General features: G+C 34.7%; 1 protein-coding gene across 1 annotated transcript in view; it reads left to right on the top strand.

The window, feature by feature from the left end:
• The window catches only part of LOC136040059 (guanylate cyclase 32E-like), a 283,260-nt gene that overhangs the window by 218,158 nt on the left and 41,230 nt on the right, over window positions 1–23,872 (top strand). Inside the window, exon 15 of the mRNA XM_065724125.1 lies at window positions 12,375–12,573. Coding sequence (XP_065580197.1) covers window positions 12,375–12,573 — 199 coding nt within the window. The remainder of the gene's footprint in view (window positions 1–12,374; window positions 12,574–23,872) is intronic.

The following is a 23,872-nucleotide window of genomic DNA, read 5'->3' as shown; positions in this document are numbered from 1 at the left end:
TCGTTTTAAGTTTTAATGCTTCTCCTTACTTCCAGCTGAAAAAAAACTTTTTGTATTTTTTTTTCATTGTTCTTTTTTTAAATAATGCTAGTAAATCCTGCACTCCCTTCGTGGAAATTTTCTTCCCCCACGATAAATTCCTCAATGGAAAGTTCCCCCAGCCTATCCCCCTCTTCTCAACCCCTTCCCCAACCAAAAAATCTTCCTGAAAACGCCTGTACACTTTCCAATAACCATTACTATATGTAAGCCCTGGTCAAAGTTTGTAACTTGTAGCCCCTCCCACGGAGACTGTGGGGGAGTAAATCGTCCCAAAGACATAGTTATAAGGTTTTTCGAATACGTTGAATAAAATGGCTATCTCAGAATTTTGATCCGTTGACTTTGGGAAAATAATCAGCGTGGGAGGGGGCCTAGGTGCCCTCCAATTTTTTTGGTCACTTAAAAAGGGCGCTAGAACTTTTCATTTCCGTTAGAATGAGCCCTCTTGCAATATTCTTGGACAACTGGATCGATACGATTACCCCTGAAAAAAAAAACAACAAATAAACAAATAAACACGCATCCGTGATCTGCCTTCTGGCAAAAAATACAAAATTCCACATTTTTGTCGATAGGAGCTTGAAACTTCTACAGTAGGGTTTTCTGATGCGCTTAATCTGATGGTGTGATTTTCATGAATATTCTATGACTTTTAGAGGGTGTTTCTCCCTATTTTCTAAAATGACGCAAATTTTCTCAGGCTCGTAACTTTTGATGGGTAGGATTAAACTTGATGAAACTTATATATTTAAAATCAGCATTAAAATGCGATTCTTGTGATGTAGCTATTGGTATCAAAATTCAAGACCTTTAGAGCTTTTTTTAGAGCTTTGGTTACTATTGAGCTGGGTCGCTCCTTACTACAGTTCGTTACCACGAACTGTTTGATACAAGCCGCCCAAACTTTTCTCAATTTTACTTACAGAATTCACGAAAAGGTGGTCTCGGAGAGAATTTGATTTAATATGGTTAACTACTTTTATTACAACAGTAAGGGCATCATGGAGACTTGCACTCATTTTCATTGCAACTAAGTGTTGACGGTGTATCAGGCAGGGAACACAATATAAAGTGAACAGTAAATTACACTAGAAATTAAATTTTCAAAAATAAAGAGTGTTCTGAGTTGGTTTTCTTCATGGACCCCCAAAATATCATTGTGGACCCCCAATTTGTTGTTTTGCCTGTGGACCCCCGGAAATGTTACATGGACCCCTAGGGATCCATGTGGACCCCGGTTGAGAACCACTGGGTTAGATGAACAAATTTAGAAACGTGCGAAGATACATCTAAAATTCAATAGTGGCTGATATAGTTTGATAAAGTCAATAGTGGCTGGTACAGTCTTATGAAGGTAACTAAATGCAAAAAAAAACTTCTGAAGGAAAAAGAAATCTGTTCCAAATTTTCATTTTTAAATAATCTTGGTAAGAATACTCATTGACAAAATTCTTTGAAATCACATGAGGTTACTTTGCTTATTATGCAGCTAACTTTTGAGATTACTTAAATGAGAAAATTAATTAAAACAAACAAGTTTTTTCAACTAAAAGTAAGGAGCAACATTAAAACTTAAAACGATCAGAAACTATTCTGTATAGGAGGGGGGCTACCCTTTTTTAATCTTTGTTCTTTACGCTGAAGTTTGAATTTTGTTACTGTTCTTTCAGAGAGACTGCTGAAACACAAGGCCTGTTGAATTTGGAGAAGAATTTTAAATAACTTTAGAAATGTAGCGTAAACAGCAAGGGTTGAAGAAGGGGCAGCCAATACGGAATAATTTATGTTCGATTTAAGTTTTCACTTCACTCCTTACTTTCAGAAATAACTTTTTTTTAATTTAATTTCTTATTATTTTTCAAACAATGCCCGGAATCCCCCCCCCCCCCCCCGTGCAAAATTTACCCCGTATGCTTTCCTCCCCACGGAGAACTAGCCAAAATATTCGTATATTTCCCAATAACCAAAACTATATGTGAACATACATATAGTTTTACAGCCCTTTGCCCAAAGGCTTGGGGGTCATGTTATCACCAAAAACATAGTTATTGGACGTTTCCAGCTTTAATGAATCAGATGACTATCTTAAAATTATTGTTGTATGTCTATTGGTAAAAAAAAATGAACTAGAGAGTGGGTTAGTTTCCCTCAAATCTCTTTGGTCACTTAGAAAGGGCACTAGAACTTTGATTTCTGTTCGGATGAGCTCTCTCCGAACAAAAAAACAATAATCAAAGGCAACGCTATAGTGTTGCCTATACTAAAGGCCATACGGCTCCAATGTTATTATTATTTTTTAACCATAGGCACTTTATATGAAATGGGTCGTCGTACAAACTTCAAGGGGGGCTATTCAATTGGAAATGAAGAGTTCTAGTGTCCCTTTTCAGAGTAATAAGAAATCGGAAGGTAAATAGCCCCCCTACCCCCAAGCCTAGTGGAAGGGCTCTAATTTATGCTGTGGGGGTATATATGCTTTTAATAAAAGAGGTTGCCGTATAAACTTTGGAGGGAGCTCAAATGACACACCCCCTAGCATTGAATCCAATCCCCTAACATCCTCTCATTTGCAGCGCAAGTGGGTGGATAGCTCTATATAGCCTACTGATTGTAAATGGTTATCTCTTGTGTAAAGTTATTTTAGTTTGTCAAAAATATATTGGTTTCTGTTGCTAAATTTTAGACAATAGATAACTAAAGGTCATAAAGGCAATAAGGTTTCAATGTTTTATTGTTTTTTTTTAGTCTTGTAATAAGATTAGTGAAAATACGGCCACCACCGGAAGCCCCACTTACCTCTTTGCATTAAAACCAACCCCCCAATATCCTCCCGTTTGTAGAGCAAATGTGATAATAGCTCTATACACTGCTTGTGAATTATTATCTCTTGTGTAAAATTATTTTAGTTTTTGAATTATTTTTTCCTGTTACTAAGTTTCAGACAATAGAAAACTAAAGGTCATAAAGGCAATAAGGTTTCAATGTTTTATTGTTTTTTTTTAGTCTTGTAATAAGATTAGTGAAAATACGGCCACCACGGGAAGCCCCACTTACCTCTTAGCGTTAAAACCAACCCCCCAATATCCTCCCGTTTGTAGAGCAAATGTGATAATAGCTCTATACACTACTTGTGAATTATTATCTCTTGTGAAAAATTATTTTAGTTTTTGAATTATTTTTTCCTGTAACTAAGTTTCAGACAATAGAAAACTAAAGGTCATAAAGGCAATAAGGTTTCAATGTTTTATTGTTTTTTTTTAGTCTTGTAATAAGGTTAGTGAAAATACGGCCACCACGGGAAGCCCCACTTACCTCTTAGCATTAAAACCAACCCCCCAATATCCTCCCGTTTGTAGAGCAAATGTGATAATAGCTCTATGCACTGCTTGTGAATTATTATCTTTTGTGTAAAATTATTTTAGTTTTTGAATTATTTTTTCCTGTTACTAAGTTTCAGACAATAGAAAACTAAAGGTTATAATGGCAATAAGGTTTAGATTTTATTTTATTTTTACACTAAGATTTGTGAAAACAGGGCCACCACGGGAAGGTTGTGCACAGCTAGCCCTGCTCACCCCCTAGCATTAAAGCCAACCCCTAATATCCTGTCATTTGCAGCGCAAATGACAGGATTTTTCATTGTTTATTTTTTCATTGTTTTTTTATAGTAATTTTAGAAAATACTGTGCCCTTTTCATTGAATTTATGTTCATCCATGACATATCTCTCCAAGGAAAGATCCTCCCACATAGCCCCCTCCCCTCAACCCCACCACCAAAACAAAAAAAATCCCCTGAAAACGACTCTACACTTCCCAATAACCATTATTATATGTAAACACTGGTCAAAGTTTGTAACTTGCAGCTCCTCCCCAAGGGACTGTGGGGGAGTAAGTCATTCCCAAAGACATAGTTATTATGGTTTTTGACTATGCAAAACAAAATGACTATCTCAAAATTTTGATCTGTTGATTTTGGAGAAAAATGAGCGTGGGAGGGGGCCTAGGTGCCCTCCAATTTTTTTGGTCACTTAAAAAGGGCACTAGAACTTTTCATTTCCATTAGAATGAGCCCTCTTGCGACATTCTAGGACCACTTGGTCGATACGATGACCCCTGGGGAAAAGAAAAAAGCAAACAAACAAATAAACACGCACCCGTGATTTGGCTTCTGGCAAAAAATACGAAATTCAACGTTTGAATTTCGTAGATAGGAGCTTGAAAACTTTGCTATAGGGTTCTCTGATACGCCGAATGCGATGGTGTGATTTTAAGGGGTATTTTCCCCTATTTTCTAAAATAAGGCAAATTTTTTCAGGCTCGTAACTTGTGATGACAAAGACTAAATTTTGATGAAACTTGTATATTTAAAATCAGCATGAAAATCTGATTCTTTTGATGTATACTTTAGCATCAAAATTCCGTTTTTTAGAGTTTCGTTTACTATTGAGCCGGGTCGCTCCTTACTACAGTTCGTTACCACGAACAGTTTGATTTAAGTTTTACTCGTTTTAAGATTCATTTATTCATTTATATTAGTATCATATATTAGTATTGGTGTTGTCACTATTGATGGTCCAGGTTATCGGTTTTCACATCTTACTACGTTTGTAATAAGATAGTTCAGGTGTTGGTTCCAAAGAATCATGACTTATAGTAACTACAACTGTAAATTTTCGTTTTTTTGGGCCTTCCATCAGACATTACATTATATAAATAACCGATGCGTTAGAAACTCAACAATCTACGCATGCATGACATCATAAAAGAAAATGCTTATCTGATGAAAAAGAACGAATTTTCTTGGACTTCTGACCTATCTAGATCGTTTTTATGCGAGATTAAATAAAAAAAGCAAGATTTTTTAACTGTAAGTAAGGAGCGACATTAAACTTAAAACAACAGAAATTAATCCGTATATGAAAGAGACTGTTCCCTCCTCAACACCCCGCTCTTTACGCTAAAGTTTGACTCTGTTTCTCAACTCCACTTTAAAAAAAAATAACTTTAACGTCTTCCTGCTAATTTATAATAGCTAATTAAACAAAAAAAAACAATTTTTTTATAAAATGAAAGTAAGGAGCGACATTAAAACTTAAAACGAACAGAAATTACTCCGTATATGAAAGGGGCTTTTCCTCCTCAACGTCCAGCTCTTTACGCTAAAGTTTGACTCTTTCTCTTAACTCTACTTTTTAAAACAGTAAAACACTTTAGCGTAAAGAGCGGGGCGTTGAGGAGGAAAAGCCCCTTTCATAAACATATTGATTTTTGTTCGTTCTAAGTTTTAATGTCACTGTTTACTTTCAGTTAGAAAATATTTTTATTTAATTTCTGAACGTTTTTGAAACAATACGTGTTATGATTTTGCCTCTTTGCACATGAATAATTGAAACAAAATTTGTACATTAATTTTTTTTTTCTCAAAGCTAAATGGCTTTCTCAAAGTTTTGATCGGACGATTTTGAAAAAAAGGGAGCGAGGAAGGAGGCCCAGTTGCCCTCCAATCTTTTGGCTACTTAAAAATGCAACTAAAACTTTTAATTTTTCACAAACGTTTTTATTATTAAAAAGTATACATACCTTACGAATTAACTTACGTAACGAACTTCTATATTTGTATGTTTTTATTGCGTATATGAAGGGGTTCCCCCCTCGTCAATACCTCGCTCTTTACACTAAAGCTTAAATTTGTCCCAATTCCTTAAGAATGACTCCTGAATCACAAAGGCCGTAGAATAGATAGTTGAAATTATTAAAAATACTTTAGCAGCGCAAAGAGCGAGGTATTGTGAGGAGGTGGACCCTGTATGCGTAATAATTTCTGTTTTTTTAAGTTTTAATGCTGCTCCTTATTTTCACTTGAAAAATTTTTTTCTTATTTATTTTCTCATTGTTTTTATAAATAATGCTAGAAAATCCTGCGCTTCCTTCATGGAAATCCTCTTCCCCCATGACATATTCCTCCATGGTAAGATCTCTCACGCAGTAGGTTTTGAACTTCTACAGTTAAGGAAGGAAGCAGTATCCATAGTCTTCTTTGATATTATTTGTGTTCGTTTCAATATTGAGTAGAATATTTAATTAAAGTTTTATTCGTTTAAAGGTTTATTTATTCATTTATGTTAGTACATGTTGTATTTGTGTTTGCTATGATTGTTTGTTTAGTTTCTGTTCGTGCTGGGTTTCATTTATGCCACAATAGTAAAACATTTTAGTTACTTTTAAGATGGATTTGTATATTCAATTTTAGCTCAACTCGTTTTATGATTTATTTATTCATTTATACTAGTACAACAAAAGAATAAAAACGAAAGCAACATGAAACCGCAAGAATAGAACATCAATAATAGCACAAAAAGATATAAGAAAACTAGAAGCAATATTTAAAAACAAATCATAATTGACCCCCCTCCCCCTCCCGTACAAATAAACACAAATGTATTTAAGCTACTCCAACCTCATCCAGGTAAAAGAGTTCAGCCTAATGCACGCTAGATTTTAATTACTTTTAGTTTTATTGACGAGCAATTCCGATTTTCCCCTTCTCTTCTTCACTTGATTAGTTGCAATTTCTTTTTTTTATTGTTGGACGTTTCTATTCTTTTTTTGGTTTTTATCGGCATTGAGCATGCCTTGTTTGACGCATCTAAAGATATTTGCGGTTTCTTTTATCTTTCCTTGTCCTTTTTCGGTGGCCGATGTTTACCCCCTGGAAAATGCATCCCACGAAAAATTGCCCCCCACGGAATATACACGGAAAATACCCTCGTCCCCGGAAAATATCACCCATACGCAGCTGGCGGGTCTCCAATCCCTTTGGACTTAAAAAAAAAGGACTACAACTCTCAATTTCTGATCTAATGAGTACACTTCGAAGTTTGTTTGACCTTGAGGTGGAGGTGTGGATAAGGCAGGGGCAATCCCCATATTCTACCGAATAAATTCTGTTCATTTTGGAGTTTAATGTTATCCTGTACTTTCATAATAACAGCGTGGACCAGAAATATACCCAGAAATCTTAAGGGAGTAGACATGAATTTTACATTTTTGATGCTTTCTTAAAAGTTTCTTTCGAACCCTTTTATGCGTTTTTTTGTATCCCTTTATGCGTTTTTTTGTACCACTTTATGCGTTTTAAAAGTTTCTTTTGTACCCTCAATTTTAAACAATGATTCGTTCTCTAGATGTAAGATAATTTCTATGTATAGAGACACACCATGAGCAGATTCCGACCCTTAACTGCAGTGAAGACAGCTTCTCAGTGCAGTTCTGGTAAAGGGGTAAACAGGCCCAAATGCTGGACGTTAATAAATGAACACTAACTTAACAAAATGTTTACTTCTTACTTTAAAATCATGAATTGTAATTTTTCATTTATTTACATGCTAATTTATTAATTTTGTTTCTATATTCATATTCTAATAATATTTATAGAACATTATTATCTATTGTAATAGTATTATTAAATTATCATTGCATTAAGATTATTATAGTTATACTATTGTGTATTCATTAATTATTTACCGTACTATTTAAAGATTCGTTTAAGGTTATGATCGTGCTTCTGAGAGAAACCGAATTCACAAGAATGTTATGTAAATCGATAAAAAAAAATATCAAACAGTTCGTGGTAACGAACTGTAGTAAGGAGCGACCCGGCTCAATAGTAACCAAAACTCTAAAAAAAGGAATTTTGATACCAATAGTTACATCAAAAGAACCGCATTTTAATGCTTATTTTGAATATATAAGTTTCATCAAGATCAGTAATACCCATCAAAAGTTACGAGCCTGAGAAAATTTGCCTCATTTTAGAAAATAGGGGGAAACACCCTCTAAAAGTCATACAATCTTAACAAAAATCGCACCATCAGATTCTGCATATCAGAGAATCTTATTGTAGAAGTTTGAAGCTCCTATCTAAAAAAATTTGGAATTTCGCATTTTTTTTTGCCAGAAGACAGATCACGGAAGCGTGTTTATTTTTTTTTTTTTTTTGTTATTTGTTTCCCAGGGGTGATCGTATCAACTGAGTGTTCTTAGAATGTCGCAAGAGGGCTCATTCTAACGGAAATTAAAAGTTCTAGTTCTCTTTTTAAGTGACCAAAAAAATTGGAGGGCACCTAGGCCCCCTCCAACGGTAATTATTTTCCCAAAGTCACCGGATCAAAGTTCTGCGATAGCCATTTTATTCATCATAGTCAAAAAACCTAATAACTATGTCTTTAGGGACGACTTACTCCCCCGCAGTCCCCGTGGGAGGGTCTGCAAGTTACAAAATTTGACCTGTGTTTACATATAGTAATGGTTACTGGGAAGTGTACAGATGTTTTCAGGGGGATTTTTTTTGTTTAGGGGGGAGATTTGAGGGGGTTTACGTGGGAGGATATTTCCATGGGGAAACTTGTCATGGGGGAAGATAATTCCATTGAAGGGGGCGCAGGATTTTCTAGCATTATTTGAAAAAACAATGAAAAAAGAAATGTGAAAAGTTTTTTCTACTGAAAGTAAGGAGCAGCATTAAAACTTAAAACGAACAAAAGTTATTACGCATATGAGGGGCTTACCTCCTCGTTATACCTCACTCTTTACGCTAAAGTATTTTTAGTAATTTCAACTATTTATTCTACGGCCTTTGTGATTCAGAGCTCATTCTTAAGGAATTGGGACACAATTTAAGCTTTAGGGTAAAGAGCGAGGTATCAACGAGGGTTGAACCCCCTCATACACGCAACAAAAACATACGAATATAGAAGTTCGTTACGTAAATTAATTAGTAAGTGATATATATTTTTTACCAATGAAAGCGTTTGTAAAAAAATTAAAAGTTCTAGCTGTTTTTTAAGTAATCAAAAAATTGGAGGGCAACTAGACCTCCTCCCTCGCTCCTTTTTTCTCAAAATCTTCCGATTAATTGCAATTAATTAATATGCAAATTTCGTTTTAATTATTTTTGTGCGGAGAGCCAAGATCATAACATGCATTAATTCAAAAACTTCCAGAAATTAAATAAAAAAACAAGTTTTTTTTTAAATGAAAGTAAGGAGCAACATTAAAACTTGAAACGAAGAGAAATTACTCCGTATATGAAAGGGACTTTTCCCCGTCAACGCCCCGCTCTTTACGCTAAAGTTTCTCATTGTTTTAAAAATAGAGTTAAGAGAAAGAGTCAAACTATAGCGTAAAGAGCGAGGCGTTGAGGAGGAAAAGTCCCTTTCATATACGGAGTAATTTCTGTTCGTTTTAAGTTTTAATGTTGCTCCTTACTTTCATTTAAAAAAACTTGTTTTTTTTATTTAATATATGTATAGCAACGACCACAGTCAAACAGTTAGTGGTAACGAACTATAAGTATGGAATGACTCGGCTCAATAGGAACCAAAACTCGGAAAAACGGAATTTTAGCATCAATAGATACAGCAAAAGAATCAAATTTATCCTGCTGGTTTTAGATATATAAGATTCATAAGGTTTAGTGTTAGCATCAAATGTTACGGGCTTGAGAAAATTTACCCGATTTTAAAAGGGGGGAATACTCCCTAAAATCTAAGGAATCTGAATGAAAATCACACCATCAGATTTAGAACATCAGAGAACACTAATATAGAAGTTTCAAGCTCCCATCTGTAATTAAAAAAAAACGAGTTTTTTCCATTAAAACTTAAAACGAACAGAAATTATTCCATATATGAAAGGGATTTTCCCCTCCTCAACGCCTCGCTCTTTACGCTAAAGTATTTTTAATAATTTCAAAAGAGCTATTTTTTCTAATCAAACGGCCTTTGTGAATCAGGGCTTCACTAAATTCGAACTTCACTAAAAAGAGCGAGGTATTGAAGAGGATTAGAACCCTCCTCGTCAAAGTAATAATAATATACGAATGTAGAAGTTTGTTACGTAAGTTAATTCGTAAGTTACGTATATTTATTACTAATAAAAACGTTCGTAAATAAAATTAAAAGTTCTAGTGGCCTTTTAAATAACCAAAAAAATTGGAGTGCAACTAGGCCCCCTCCCCCGCCCCCTCTTTTTTCAAAATCGACCGATAAAAAGTTTCTCACAACTTTACCTTTTAAAACAATAAAAACTATAGCGTAAACAGGGAGGCGTTGAGGAGGGGACAATCGCTTTCATATATGGAATAATTACGTTCGTTTTAGGTTTTGATGTCACTCCTTACTTGTACTTAAACAAACTTGTTTTTTTATATAATTTCTGAAGGTTTTTTTAATTAATGTATGTTTTATTTAGGCTCACCGCACATGTATAATTAAAACAAAATTGACATATTATTTTTTTCGGCTAAATGGCTTTCTCATAGTTTTGATTGGACGATTTAGATAAAAAAAAAGGGGGGTGGGGAGAAGGACTAGTTGCACTCCAATTTTTAGTTACTAATAAAGGCAACTAGAACGTTTTATTTTTTTTCAGAACATTTTTATTAGTAATAAATATACATAACTTATGAATTAACTTACATAACGAACTTCAATATTTTTATATTTTTATTGTTTAACTGAGGGGTTTGCCCCCTCTTCAATGCCTATCTCTTTACACTAAAGCTTGAATTTTGTCCCAGTTCCTTAAGAATGAACCCTGAATCACAAAAGCCATAGAATAAATACTTGAAATAACTAAAAAGTAATTTAGCGTAAAGAGTGAGGTATTGCGGGGGAGACGGACCCCCTTATATACATTATAATTTCTGTTCATTTTAGGTTCTAATGCTGCTCCTTACTTCCAGCTGAAAAACTTTTTTGTCTCATTTTTTTAATAACTCTAGAAAATCCCGCGCCCCCTTCTTGAAAATTTTCTTCCCTTATGATTAAATCCTCCATGGACAGATCCTCCCACTTATGCCCCTCACTCGACCCCCTCCCCTTAACGTGAAAAATTCCCCCTGAAAACGTCTGTACACTTCCCCAATAACCATTACGATATCTAAACAATGGTTAAAGTTTGTAACTGGTAGCCCCTCCCCCGAGGACTGTGGGGATTAAGTCGTCTCAAAAGACATAATTATTAGAATTTTCGATTATGCTGAACAAAATGGCAATCTCAAAATTTTGACCCGATGACTTTGGGGAAAAATAAGCGTGGAAGGGGGCCTACGTGCCTTCCAATTTTATGGTTCACTTAAAAAGGGCACTAGAACTTTTCCCTTATAATGAGCCCTCTCATGACACTCTAGGACCACTATGTAGATACGATCATCCCTGGAAAAGAAAATTTACTAAACACGCATCCGTGATCTGTCTTTGGAAAAAAATACAGAATTTCACATTTTTGTACATAGGAGCTTGAAACTTCTACAGTATGGTTTTCTGATACCCTGAATCTGATGGTGTGATTTTGGTTAAGATTCTATAACTTTTTGCAGGTGTTTCCACCTATTTTCTAAAGAAAGGCAAATTTTCTTAGGCTCATGACTTTTGATGGGTAAAATTAAACTTGATAAAATTTATATATTTAGAACCAGTGTAAAAATGCTATTCTTTTAATGGGACTATTAGTATAAAAATTCCATTTTTTAGAATTTTGTTTACTATTGAGCCGGGTCGCTCCTTACTACAGTTCGTTACCGCGAACTGTTTGAAAACGTGAAATTTTGCTATTTTTGCCAGAAGACATATTACGGATGCGTGTTTATTTTTTTCTGTTGTTGTTTTTTTTTTCCTGGATGAGATTGTATTGAAGTAATGGTCCTACGGTCCTATAAGATCGGGAAAAGAACCAAACCTTTGGCAATATGTTTTTCATAATGCAAAAGGCAAGCCGAGGCAAAAGAAGAAGTTTTTGTCCTCCCACCTGAACAACTAAAAGAAGCAAAAGATTCGGTGACATGTCTTTCATAATGACAAATTGCAAATTATGTTCTGGTTTTTAGAATGTGGAGGGGGTGTCAGCCCTACTCCTCTTAGTTTCTGCTCGTTTTGAGTTTGAATCGATATATATATTGTAATTCTGAACAACTAAAAGATTCCGTAATTCCATATGTAATTCAAATAATCGAAACGAAGGTTCAGTTATTTATTGTAGTTCTGTTAGTTTTGTGTTTGATTTATTTATCGATGGTCATTTATGAAGATTTAGGCTTGAAAATTTTTTTTCACTTTTTTCTACTCATCTTCAATTTATGTAGCTCTTTACTTTTCATTGAAAAACTTTTTTTGTAGAAAAAGTTTTTAAAATTAATCATAAAGTTAAAGATAGTTTCATCGTAAAGCAATTGCTTACTCCATGGTAGACTCAATAAGATTTTGTATACCCTTTCACATGCTTTTAAATGTCCTTTTACATACCTTATATATACTTTATGTTCATTTTTAAGGTGAACTTTATCGTGCTCCAGAACTCCTTAGAAATTTGTCGCGAAATCGCTCCGGCACACAGCCAGGGGATGTATATAGCTTCGCCATGATTTTATATGAAATACACTCGAGAGGAAAACTGTATGATGACTATGGTTTGTCAATTACTGACATCTTGGAAAGGATCAAAGTAGCCGGCAAACATGGTCAACCTCTGAGGTAAGTTGTATGTAAGCAGTTGTATGTTGTATGTAGGGTAAGTTGACCTCTATGTAAATTTGTATGTAGAGTTGTTCCTTCCATATTAAAACACTACATTGTAATTAAGGTAAAGTACGTTCGACTATAATTGCACATATATTTAAGCATTTAGTAATTGTTAGTATCATAAAGAGCTAAAGAATGATAAACTTTATATGCCGATAATAATAAAGCAAATTCAATTATAGTTGAACATATAGTCGAACACTCTAATGATTTTTAGTATCGTGAGGAGTTAGATGTAAAATTTAAAATATGACAAATTAAAATGCATGCAATTGCAGAATAAACAACTTTTTACATGTCGATTATAATAATAAAGTAAGTTCAACTATAGTTAATTATAAATGATCGTATAGCTATCGTTAGTATCATAAAGAGCTGAAGAATAATAAACTTTTTATGTTTCGATAATAATAAAGCAAGTCCAACTATGATTGAACATATAGTTGAACACACTATAATAATTTTTAGTATCGTGAAGAGTTAGAAAATATAAGTTTTAAAATATGACAAAATTAAAGTACATACAATTATAATTGATCATATAGCAATTGTCGGTATCATAAAGAACTGAAGAATAATAAACATTTTATGTCCTGATAGTAATAAAGCAGTTTAAACTATATTTGAACATATAGTTAAACAGACTAACGGTTTTTAGTATCGTGATGAGCTAGAATATAACATAAATGTTAAAACTACAAAGAAGATAAATAATAAATAAGAAAAAATGCGTACAAAGATAATTAAACATATAAATCAACATTGCAATAATCATTAGTTTCAAAAGGAAGTAGAAATTGAGAAATTTTTAAACTCCGACTAAAATAAAGATTTTTTAAATTATATTCGAACCTATTTAACTTAAAATATTACTACTATCAGAAGGAATTAATACAGTTTTACTTTGTTTCTTATTGATGCTTTATTTATTTGCTTGCTTTTAATATTCTGTCTTGCTCTACTTTTGCTATTTTTAAAAGATGATATTTTCTAACCATTTTTGGTTTCAATCTTTATTTTTTCCGCTCCTACCCGCCCAAAAAAAAACATACAAATCATCTCAAAAAATAAAATAATTGACATAAGCTTTATAAAAAATTGATTTATTACTTGAGATAAGCGTCTATTATATTATAAAGATCAGAAATATAATTTATCTTGCATTTCTAATTAACAAACAAATCAGGTCGTCCAATTCTACTCAAATAACCCTAAAGTGGAACAAAAATATTTTTCCTTCATGTCAGCAGAACAACGCTTTACCAGGCTTGAGATTTTTGAAATAGTAAGCGATATTTAGTTTATTAAGATGATTGATTGCATTTTATAGTTTTCTGAAACTTATGGTTCATTTTAACATAATTTTTCTTCGCTTGACATTCCTGCTGATATCATAGAACTAAATTAATTTGACAGTTTCTCAACCAGTTTCAAACCATAGAAAAACAATGGGAATCGGCTTAATTCTGATATTAGTTTGTCTTTCCTCTTTCGCAAGAGTAATATCATCTTCTTTAAAGTTCTCCTGGGAAACTTTTAAATAGAATCCAATCAAATTCCTACTTCCAATTCGTGAAAAATTATCATAAGCATTTCAATTTGATACAGCTTACTTACATTAGGTATTAGAACCTCCAGTTACACCAAAGGCATCCAGTACATCCAAAAAGAGCTGCTAGTCATCTCTCATACACGGAGATGCAAAAACGCCCTACTACTGGGGCTGGAATATCCTATATATATAAATCAGTCCTGCCGACAGGTCAGAGGAAGTTTGACTCTGATCTTGGATTAATATTAATCGCATTAGGCGTTAGTGCCTGCAGTGCCACCAGAGATATTCAGTACACTCAATAAGAGCTGCTGGTCATCTCTCATACATGATGCTAAATAGATGCCCTACCACTAGGGCCGGACTATCCTGTGAGTGTATTTCAAGTCTCTCTGGTAGGGCTGACGAATTTTAATTGTCTCTTGGATTGATATAGCTCGCACTAGGCGTTAGTGACTGCAATGCCACCAGAGCATTCAGTAAATCTAAGAACAGCCACTAGTTATATCTCATATATGGTGCTGCATAGACATCCTACCACTAGGGCTGGGCTATGCTGTGGATGTATTTCAGATCCCTCTGGTAGGTCTTACGAAGTTTAATTGTCCTCTTGGATTGATATATCTTGCATTAGGCTTTAGTGCCTGCAATGCCACCAGAGGGATTCAGTACATCCAGTAACAGCCGCTAGTCGTCTCTCATACATTTTGCTGCATAGACAACGTACCACTAAGGCTGGACTATCCTGTGGATGCATTTGAGGTCCCTCTGGTAGGTCGGTTGAAGTTTAATTGTCTTCTTGGATTGATATATCTAGCATTTGGCGTTAGTGCCCGCAATGCCACCAGAGGCATTCAGTACATCCAGTAACAGCCGCTAGTCGTCTCTCATACATTTTGCTGCATAGACAACGTACCACTAAGGCTGGACTATCCTGTGGATGCATTTGAGGTCCCTCTGGTAGCTCTGAAGAAGTTTAATTGTCCTCTTAGATTGATATAGCTCGCACTAGGCGTTAGTGACTGCAATGCCACCAGAGACATTCAGTACATCCAGTAACAGCCGCTAGTCGTCTCTCATACATGGTGCTGCATAGACAACGTACCACTAGGGCTGGACTATCCTGTGGATGTATTTGAGGTCCCTCTGGTAGGTCTGACGAAGTTTAATAGTCCTCTTGGATTGATATAGCTCGCACTAGGCGTTAGTCACTGCAATGCCACCAGAGGCATTCAGTACATCCAGTAACAGCCGCTAGTCGTCTCTCATACATTGTGCTGCATAGACAACGTACCACTAGGGCTGGACTATCCTGTGGATGTATTTGAGGTCCCTCTGGTAGGTCTGACGAAGTTTAATTGTCCTCTTGGATTGATATAGCTCGCACTAGGCGTTAGTGACTGCAATGCCACCAGAGGCATTCAGTACATCCAGTAACAGCCACTAGTCGTCTCTCATACATTGTGCTGCATAGACAACGTACCACTAGGGCTGGACTATCCTGTGGATGTATTTGAGGTCCCTCTGGTAGGTCTGACGAAGTTTAATTGTCCTCTTGGATTGATATAGCTCGCACTAGGTGTTAGTGACTGCAATGCCACCAGAGGCATTCAGTATATCCAGTAACAGCCGCTAGTCGTGTCTCATACATTGTGCTTCATAGACAACGTACCACTAGGGCTTGACTATCCTGTGGATGTATTTGAGGTCCCTTTAGTAGGTCTGACGAAGTTTAATTGTCCTCTTGGATTGATATAGCTCGCACTAGGCGTTAGTGACTGCAATGCCACCCGAGGCATTCAGTACATCCAATAACGGCCGCTAGTCGTCTCTCATACATTGTGCTGCATAGACAAAGTACCACTAGGGCTGGACTATCCTGTGGATGTATTTGAGGTCCCTCTGGTAGGTCTGACGAAGTTTGATTGTCCTCTTGGATTGATATAGCTCGCACTAGGCGTTAGTGACTGCAATGCCACCAGAGGCTTTCAGTACATCCAATAACAGCCACTAGTCATCTCTCATACGTGGTGCTGCGTAGACGACGTACCAGTAGGGCTAGGCTATACTGTGGATGTATGTCAGGTCCCTCTGGCAGATGTGACGAAGTTTAATTGTCCCCTTGGATTGATATAGCTCTCATTTGGCTTTCGTGACTGCAATGCCACCAGAGGCATTCAGTAAATCCAATAAGAGCTGTTAGGCATCTGTCATACATGGTGCTGCATAGACAACGTATCACTAGGGCAGGGCTATACTGTGGATGTATTTCAGGTCCCTTTGGTAGGTCTTTTGACGTTTAATTATCTTCTTGGATTGACTAAATAAAAAAAAACAAGTTTTTTCAAATGAAAGTAAGGAGTGACATCAAAACTTAAAACGCACAGAAATTACTTCGTATATGAAAGAGGCTGCTTCCTCATCAACGCCCCGCTCTTTACGCTAAAGTTTGACTCTTTCTCTCAATTCTTCTTTCTAAAACAGTAAAAAACTTTAGCGTAAAGAGCGGGACGTTGATGAGGAAGCAGCCTCTTTCATATACTAACGCATGGGTAAGACTAATTTTGATGGGTAAGACTAAACTTGATGAAACTTATATATTTAAAACCAGCATTAAAATGCGATTCTTTTGATGTAGCTATTGGTATCAAAATTCCATTTTTTAGAGTTTTGGTTACTATTGAGCCGGGTCGCTCCTTACTACAGTTCGTTACCACGAACTGTTTGATAAAGCTCGCATTATGCGTTAGTGCCTGCAATGCCACCAGAGGCATTTGGTACATTCAATAAGAGCTGCTAGTTATCTCTCATAAATGGTACTGCATAGACTCCCCACTACTAGGGCTGGAATATCTTATGGATATATTTCAGGTCTCGCCGGTAAGTCGCACGAAGTGTAATTTTCAGTCTTCCTCTTTTTCAGGGTCCCTCAGACCGCTGCTGGCCTCTGGCCAACGCCACTAAGTGGTTGGAGGGGGCTCTATCCCTAAATGGTTTAGAATTGCACAGAATAACATATTCTGCTATAGTTAACTGTAAAAAAAAAGAATGCTGAAACGTATGTTGCACTAAAAATGTTAAGTGCGTCAGGGTCTGTTCCTTTCCCTTGAAATTCTGATACTTTTGTCATTTAAGAACTGTTCTTTATAATTGGACCTTGAGTTTTTTATGCTTCACAGTTATCAAAATTAAGGGATTAAAACTTAATGCAGATTAGATTGGATTCAAAGAAATTTGGGATATTCCGTTATTACGCTAAAGTTGTTTATTGTTTTAAGAAGTAGAATTGTGACAAAGAGTTTAACTTTAGCGTAAAGAGCGATGCGTTGAGGAGAGGAAAACCTTTTTCATATACAAAACAAATTTTGTTCGTTTTAAGTTTTAATGTCGCTCCTTATTTGCAGTTAAAAAACTTGTTTTTTCTTTTATTTAATTTCTATATTAAGACCATACATCACTGTATTGGTAGGTTCGCCAATGCTTTTTAGCTTTCAACCAGAAGCTGAATTTCAGCATTCCGCCAGTTTAATTGGTTATTAATCTGATGAAGCTCGTAAACTTTACTAGGGGGCCAGTTTTTGTTCGATTATGGTTCAGTAAAGGAGGGTATTTTATTCCGTGTTTCAGTTTGAGTCGTTTGTCGGTAGCATAAAGCGAGAAATAGGAACTTCTTTAGGTGTGTAAGTTCTATTCAGCAAGTTAGCCTCATTAATTACAGGGAAATAAAGACTGATTGGTGAGCAAAGTTTACTAATTTTCTCTTGCTCCTTAATTTTACATAGGTGAAATGCCTCTAATTTCTTAGAATCCTTGCCTTAGGTAGATTTCACTAAGGATGGAGATTGGGTAAGACTTGGAATCTCTTGAGTGAAGTCTGGTGGTAAGGGTATGCAGAGGCTTGTTTTAACTGGGATATCTGGCGATTGAGCGTGAGGAGAGCTGGGATAATAGGTGCAACAGGTCAAACAGCGCCAAGTCGCGTTATTAACCATTGTTGCAGTGTAATATCAGCCATTTGGGGTGCAGCCACTGATTGTATTTGCTATGTTTAGCTGCACCTCTGCCGGCTCTTTCTTTGCATTCGGGGCTGAAAAACTTGATATTCAGATCAATATTCAAGTATTTTTAAGAGATAAACTTAAGAGATTACTTAAGATAAGAAGTTATTAAGATAAATTAATTTTAATTAACTAAATTAATTTAATTAGTTAAATAATTAAATTAGATTAATTTATCTTAAGTTATTAAGATAAATAAACTTAAGAATTTTTAAGAGATTCTAACAGGACACAGAGTGTAATTCAACAGTGAAAATTTTCAACCCAAAACCCAACTGGCTAGATAGGCTGGGTAAGACACTGATACTTCCTATAGAACATTCCTGGCCTGAACCCGTGTTCTTACTTTGAGCCACTTATAACCACTTAAATTGTCTTCCTGCTAATTCATAATAGCTAATAACCTGTATCGAAAGAAAGGCAGATCCGACCGGTACAGGGCCTGTACCGGGCGGATAGCCTATAATACAGGCTATCAGTAACAGTATCAACAGTTCCCAAGGGAATTCTCAATCAAGTAGCAAAACTGAAATAATCCGCTTGTTCAAATTTTAATCCTTCAGTATACTGAATTAATGATCATCAATATACTAGCTGTAGGCTGGGAAGCGACTATAATCCTTTGCTAATTAAAGCAGAGGTTAAATCCAAAAATGAGTCTTCACACCGTGAACTCTGAATCAAGACTGTAGAGAATAGAATAAAATCCTTGTTTTCTCCTCGTATTTTCCTGAATTGGTTTTGGCTTATTCCCTGATGTGTGAAAGTTGGTTATCGCTGATGTAATCGAAATATTTACCTTTTCTCTTTATTTTTTTTCCTCGTTCATTCAAAACCCCAGTTTTTTCCCCAAAAAATTAGAAACTATCTTCGAATTACTCAAATTGAGCTAGTATAATTACTGGGACACCAGCGAAAATTTTGAAAACGACCCTTTTTTTATATTTTCATGGAAAAATTTGTCCCGCCCTTCACAAATTTCGATAAGCGTCGGCCTTATTGTTTCTTTAGTAAAAAAAATTTAAGAAAACTTCTTTTCTCCCAATACATTTTTGTTTATTTGTGACGATTGTACATTCTGTTACTTAAGCTATAAAAGAGCCTAGACTCCTCACCTGGATGTATGTTACCGTAAAACAAAATAGTTTATATTTTATCGATTTTTTATTTTTATTTAACTCAATAAAGCCGTCATAAAGCGCCACATGGTACCCTAAAAGCGCAATTTGGGTGATATATCTGGAATGTAAAGTCTGGGCTTGACACGTGGACATCATAGAGAGCTAGTTGTAAATTTATTTACATTTTCTTATATAATTATTCACTGTTGCTAAATCAGACTTAATAAGGAAGACATAAATTACCATTTGACAACCAAAAGTGTGCTTTTTGGTGTTTTTCCATTTTGGAGATGAAAAAAAAACGGGTATTATGCAAAGAAAATACTTTGCAGAAAAGTTTCCCCTGGAAATTTGACTTCCCCCCTCCTCAACCACTGTGGATATTCTTCTTAGTGGTAAATTCACCCTGGAAATTATTTAATTATGCACATGTAACTAATTTCCTAAATTTAACTAAATCCTTACTTCAGTTTAAAAGTATTCGAAAAATAAAATTAGAATTATTTATTTACCCATCGGGTATTGTTTGATAAATAATACCCAGAAAATCTGAAGAATTTTTGGTGCTATTGCGGCAGAAACCTTGCATTAATTAAAACTTGTCAGGGATACTATCGGAGTAGAAAAATTGCCACCTGAAGTTTGAAAATTACCTTCCGCTCTGTATCTTGGTTAAACACCTTAATCTAGAAAAATTACACAAATTTTTTTCCTGTGTGAAACAAGCTGTGGGGGGTGCATATTTCCGGGGGGGCTCGGGGTATACTGAATGTCACTTTATACCTAAAATCCCTCTCACCAAGCGAAGCTCGGCCTCCTAGTGCTCCTTGTTAAAGCTGATAAATATAGAAAAAAAGGAAATGTTTACACCGCTTATGTGTACAAACATAACTTGTAAATGTCATATATATATATATATATATATATATATATATATATATATATATATATATATATATATATATATATATATATATATACTAGCTGTTGGGGTGGCGCTTCGCGCCACCCCAACACCTAGTTGGTGGGGGCGCTTCGCGCCCCCACCCCAAAGCCCCCCCGCGCGCGTAAGTCGTTACGCGCCATATTAGTTACGCGCCATTGTAGTTGTGTCCCTATGTCCCACCTGTGAATATAGATAGATATATATATATATATATATATATATATATATATATATATATATATATATATATATATATATATATATATATATATATATATATATATATATATATATATATATATATATATATATATATATATATATATATATATATATATATATATATATATATATATATATATATATATATATATATATATATATATATATGTTTTTAACTACGTAAAACTTGCGAATATACAACATTCTTTGCTGTCCCATTGTCTGTGCATATAAATAGATTGTCAGGTTTACCGACTCTTGAACATGCAACATATAATGGTCCATGGGAAAACAATCCGTATTCAGATCTATACCTCATGATTCTAATGATTGCCCTTGAGCTTTGTTGATGGTGATTGCTAATCGACCATTCCCTGAGTCGCCATCGTCATTTATATATCCCCCTGTGCACCCCGGCGTCCCCTTTGTAGTTATGTCCCTGTGTCCCGGTCGTCATTTATATTCCCTGTGTCCCGGTCGTCATTTGTGTCCCGGTGTTCCAGTCTGTGATTTCTCTTTGAGTGTCCCGGGCGTCATTTATATTCCTTGTGTCCCGGTGTCCCGGTCGTCATTTATATCCCCCTGTGCCCCCCGGCGTCCCCATTGTAGTTGTGTCCCTGTGTCCCGGTCGTCATTTATATTCCCTGTGTCCCGGTCGTCATTTGTATCCCGGTGTCCCGGTCTGTATATACATTCGTTTTTTAGTTTTGTTTTTCTCCTTTATTTTTTTCCTTTTTTCTTTTTTTTCTTTTTTAGTTTATTTAGATTTTTAGATTTTTTAGTTTTTTTATTAGTTTTTAGTTTTTTTGTAGTTTTTACCATTTTTTTAGTTTTTTTAGTTTTTTTTTTTTACTTATGTCCTGGTCGTCATTTATACTCCCTGTGTCCCGGTCGTCATTTGTGTCTCGGTGCTTTGTTGGTTGCTAATTTATATTATATTTATATTTATATTTTTTATATTTATTAATATTTTTTTAGTTTTCTTTTTCTCTTATTTTTCAGTTTTTTCCTTTTTTTTAGTTTTTTCTTTTTTAGTTTTTAGTTTTTTTTTGTTTTTTACCTTTTTTTAGTTTTTTTAGTTTTTTTAGTTTTTTAGCTTTTTTAGTTTTTTTATTAGTTTTTAGTTTTTTTTTAGTTTTTGCCTTTTTTTAGTTTTTTCAGTTTTTTTTAGTTTTTAGTTTTTTACCCTTTTTTAGTTTTTTTTAGTTTTTTAGCTTTTTTAGTTTTTTTTCTTTTTAGTTTTTTTTGTAGTTTTTACCTTTTTTAGTTTTTTTTCTTCTTTTGTATTAGTGTGAAATAATTCAGACGTCATTTGCGGACAAACACGACGTCACTCGACAGACAGACAGACAGACATAACCCACCAACAACTTATTTTTATATATATTTATTCATATTTTTTTAGTTTTCTTTTTCTCTTTTATTTTTCAGTTTTTTCCTTTTTTTTAGTTTTTTTCTTTTTTAGTTTTTAGTTTTTTTTAGTTTTTTACCTTTTTTTAGTTTTTTTTAGTTTTTTTAGTTTTTTAGCTTTTTTAGTTTTTTTATTAGTTTTTATTTTTTTTGTAGTTTTTGCCTTTTTTTATTTTTTTCAGTTTTTTTTTAGTTATTAGATTTTTACCTTTTTTTAGTTTTTTTTAGTTTTTTAGCTTTTTTAGTTTTTTTTTCTTTTTAGTTTTTTTTGTAGTTTTTACCTTTTTTAGTTTTTTTCTTCTTTTGTATTAGTGTGAAATAATTCAGACGTCATATGCGGACAAACATGACGTCACCTGATCCATCCACAGATCCACAGACAACTTATTTTTATATATATAGATATATATATTGTTCGAATTGCGCTTTATCCCACCTGTATCAGATAGTTCTTCCAGCATAACAATACAGTGATAGAAAACCACAAATAGTGCTGGTGTTGTGTGAAATGCGATTAATTTCAGGAATAATCTTTAGTATATTTATTTCAATCCTTTTTTTTGAACTGGTTAAAACAAATTGTATGGAAAAGCAAAAATAACGAAAAGTCAGAAAAAAATTTCAACTGAAAGTAAGGAGCAACACTAAAACTAAGAAACGAACAAAATTATTTTGTATATGCAGTGGTTTCACCCTCCTCAATACCTCTTTTTCTTGTTAAAGTTTTTAATTAAAAAACTTTTCTAATTAAACGGTCCTTGTGTTTCAGGAGTCGTTCTGAAAAAATTGGGACAAACAGTCAAACTTTAGCGCAAAGAACAAGGTATTGAGGAGCGGACTAACCCATTCATATGTAGAATAATTTTTGTTCGTTATGAGTTTTAATTTTTCTCCTTACATTCCGTTAATTTTCTTTTAATTTCTATAATGCCGGTAAATCCGGCTCGCACTGTATGAAAAGTTCTCTCTCCTCGCGGGAAATTCCTCCGTGGAAAGTTCCTCCAACGAAAATTTACCCCACCACTTAAAATTCCTTCTGGGGAATGCCACCCTTGCTGAAAATTACCCCCCCTCAGTAAAATTGCTTGCAGATTATTCAGCCTGAAAAAATTATCCGTATTATACTTTCGTTTAAAAAAATACTTTAACCTCTAATCATTTTTCCGATCACTTCAGAAATCCTCCATTGAATGAAATTTTTCCCGGAAATCAAAACACGCTGAAAAATATTCCCCAGAAAATTTCCCCTTGCAAAATTGAGTTGGCAACGAGAAAGTAAGACAAATAAAAATAGTTTCGTATAGGAATTCAGTCAAATCCTCCCAGTGAAAAATTTCACCGGATTTATTATCTCTGTAAATTTCACTCCCCACATTGAATTCCACCCCAGGCACAAAATCCCCCTGAAAAATGCCTGTATACTTCCCAATAAGAAATACTATATGTAAACAATGAAAAAATTTTGTAACTTAAAGATCCATCCCCAGGAGCTGTGGGGTTTCGTGTTAAGTCTAAAGGTATAGTTTTTTAACCTTTGAATTATGCTGAACAAAATGGCTATCTCAAAAGCTTGATCGTACGACTTTGGAGAAAAAGGGAAGTGTGAGGGGGGATAGTTGCCCTCCGATCTTTTTGTCTGCAGAACAGGGCGCTAGAAATTTTAATTTCCGTTCAGATGAGCCCTCTCCCGGTGTTCTAGGACCGTTGCTCCGATTCGATCACCTTTATGGGAAAAAAACAGATTCGTGATCTTTTTTCTGGCAAAAAAAAACACAAAATTCAATATTTTCGCTACAGTAGGGTTCTTTGATAGGTTGAATCTAAAGGTTTGATTTTTGTTTAAATTCTCTGACTCTTAGGGGGTGCTTCACCCCTCTTTCGAAAATAAAGCAAATTTTCACATTCAAAGTCTTTTATGGGTAACGCAAAGCTTAAAAAAATT

The sequence above is a fragment of the Artemia franciscana genome, chromosome 20, assembly GCF_032884065.1.
Source record: "Artemia franciscana chromosome 20, ASM3288406v1, whole genome shotgun sequence".
Lineage (NCBI taxonomy): Eukaryota > Metazoa > Arthropoda > Branchiopoda > Anostraca > Artemiidae > Artemia > Artemia franciscana.
This window is presented reverse-complemented; position numbering and strand designations above follow the sequence as displayed.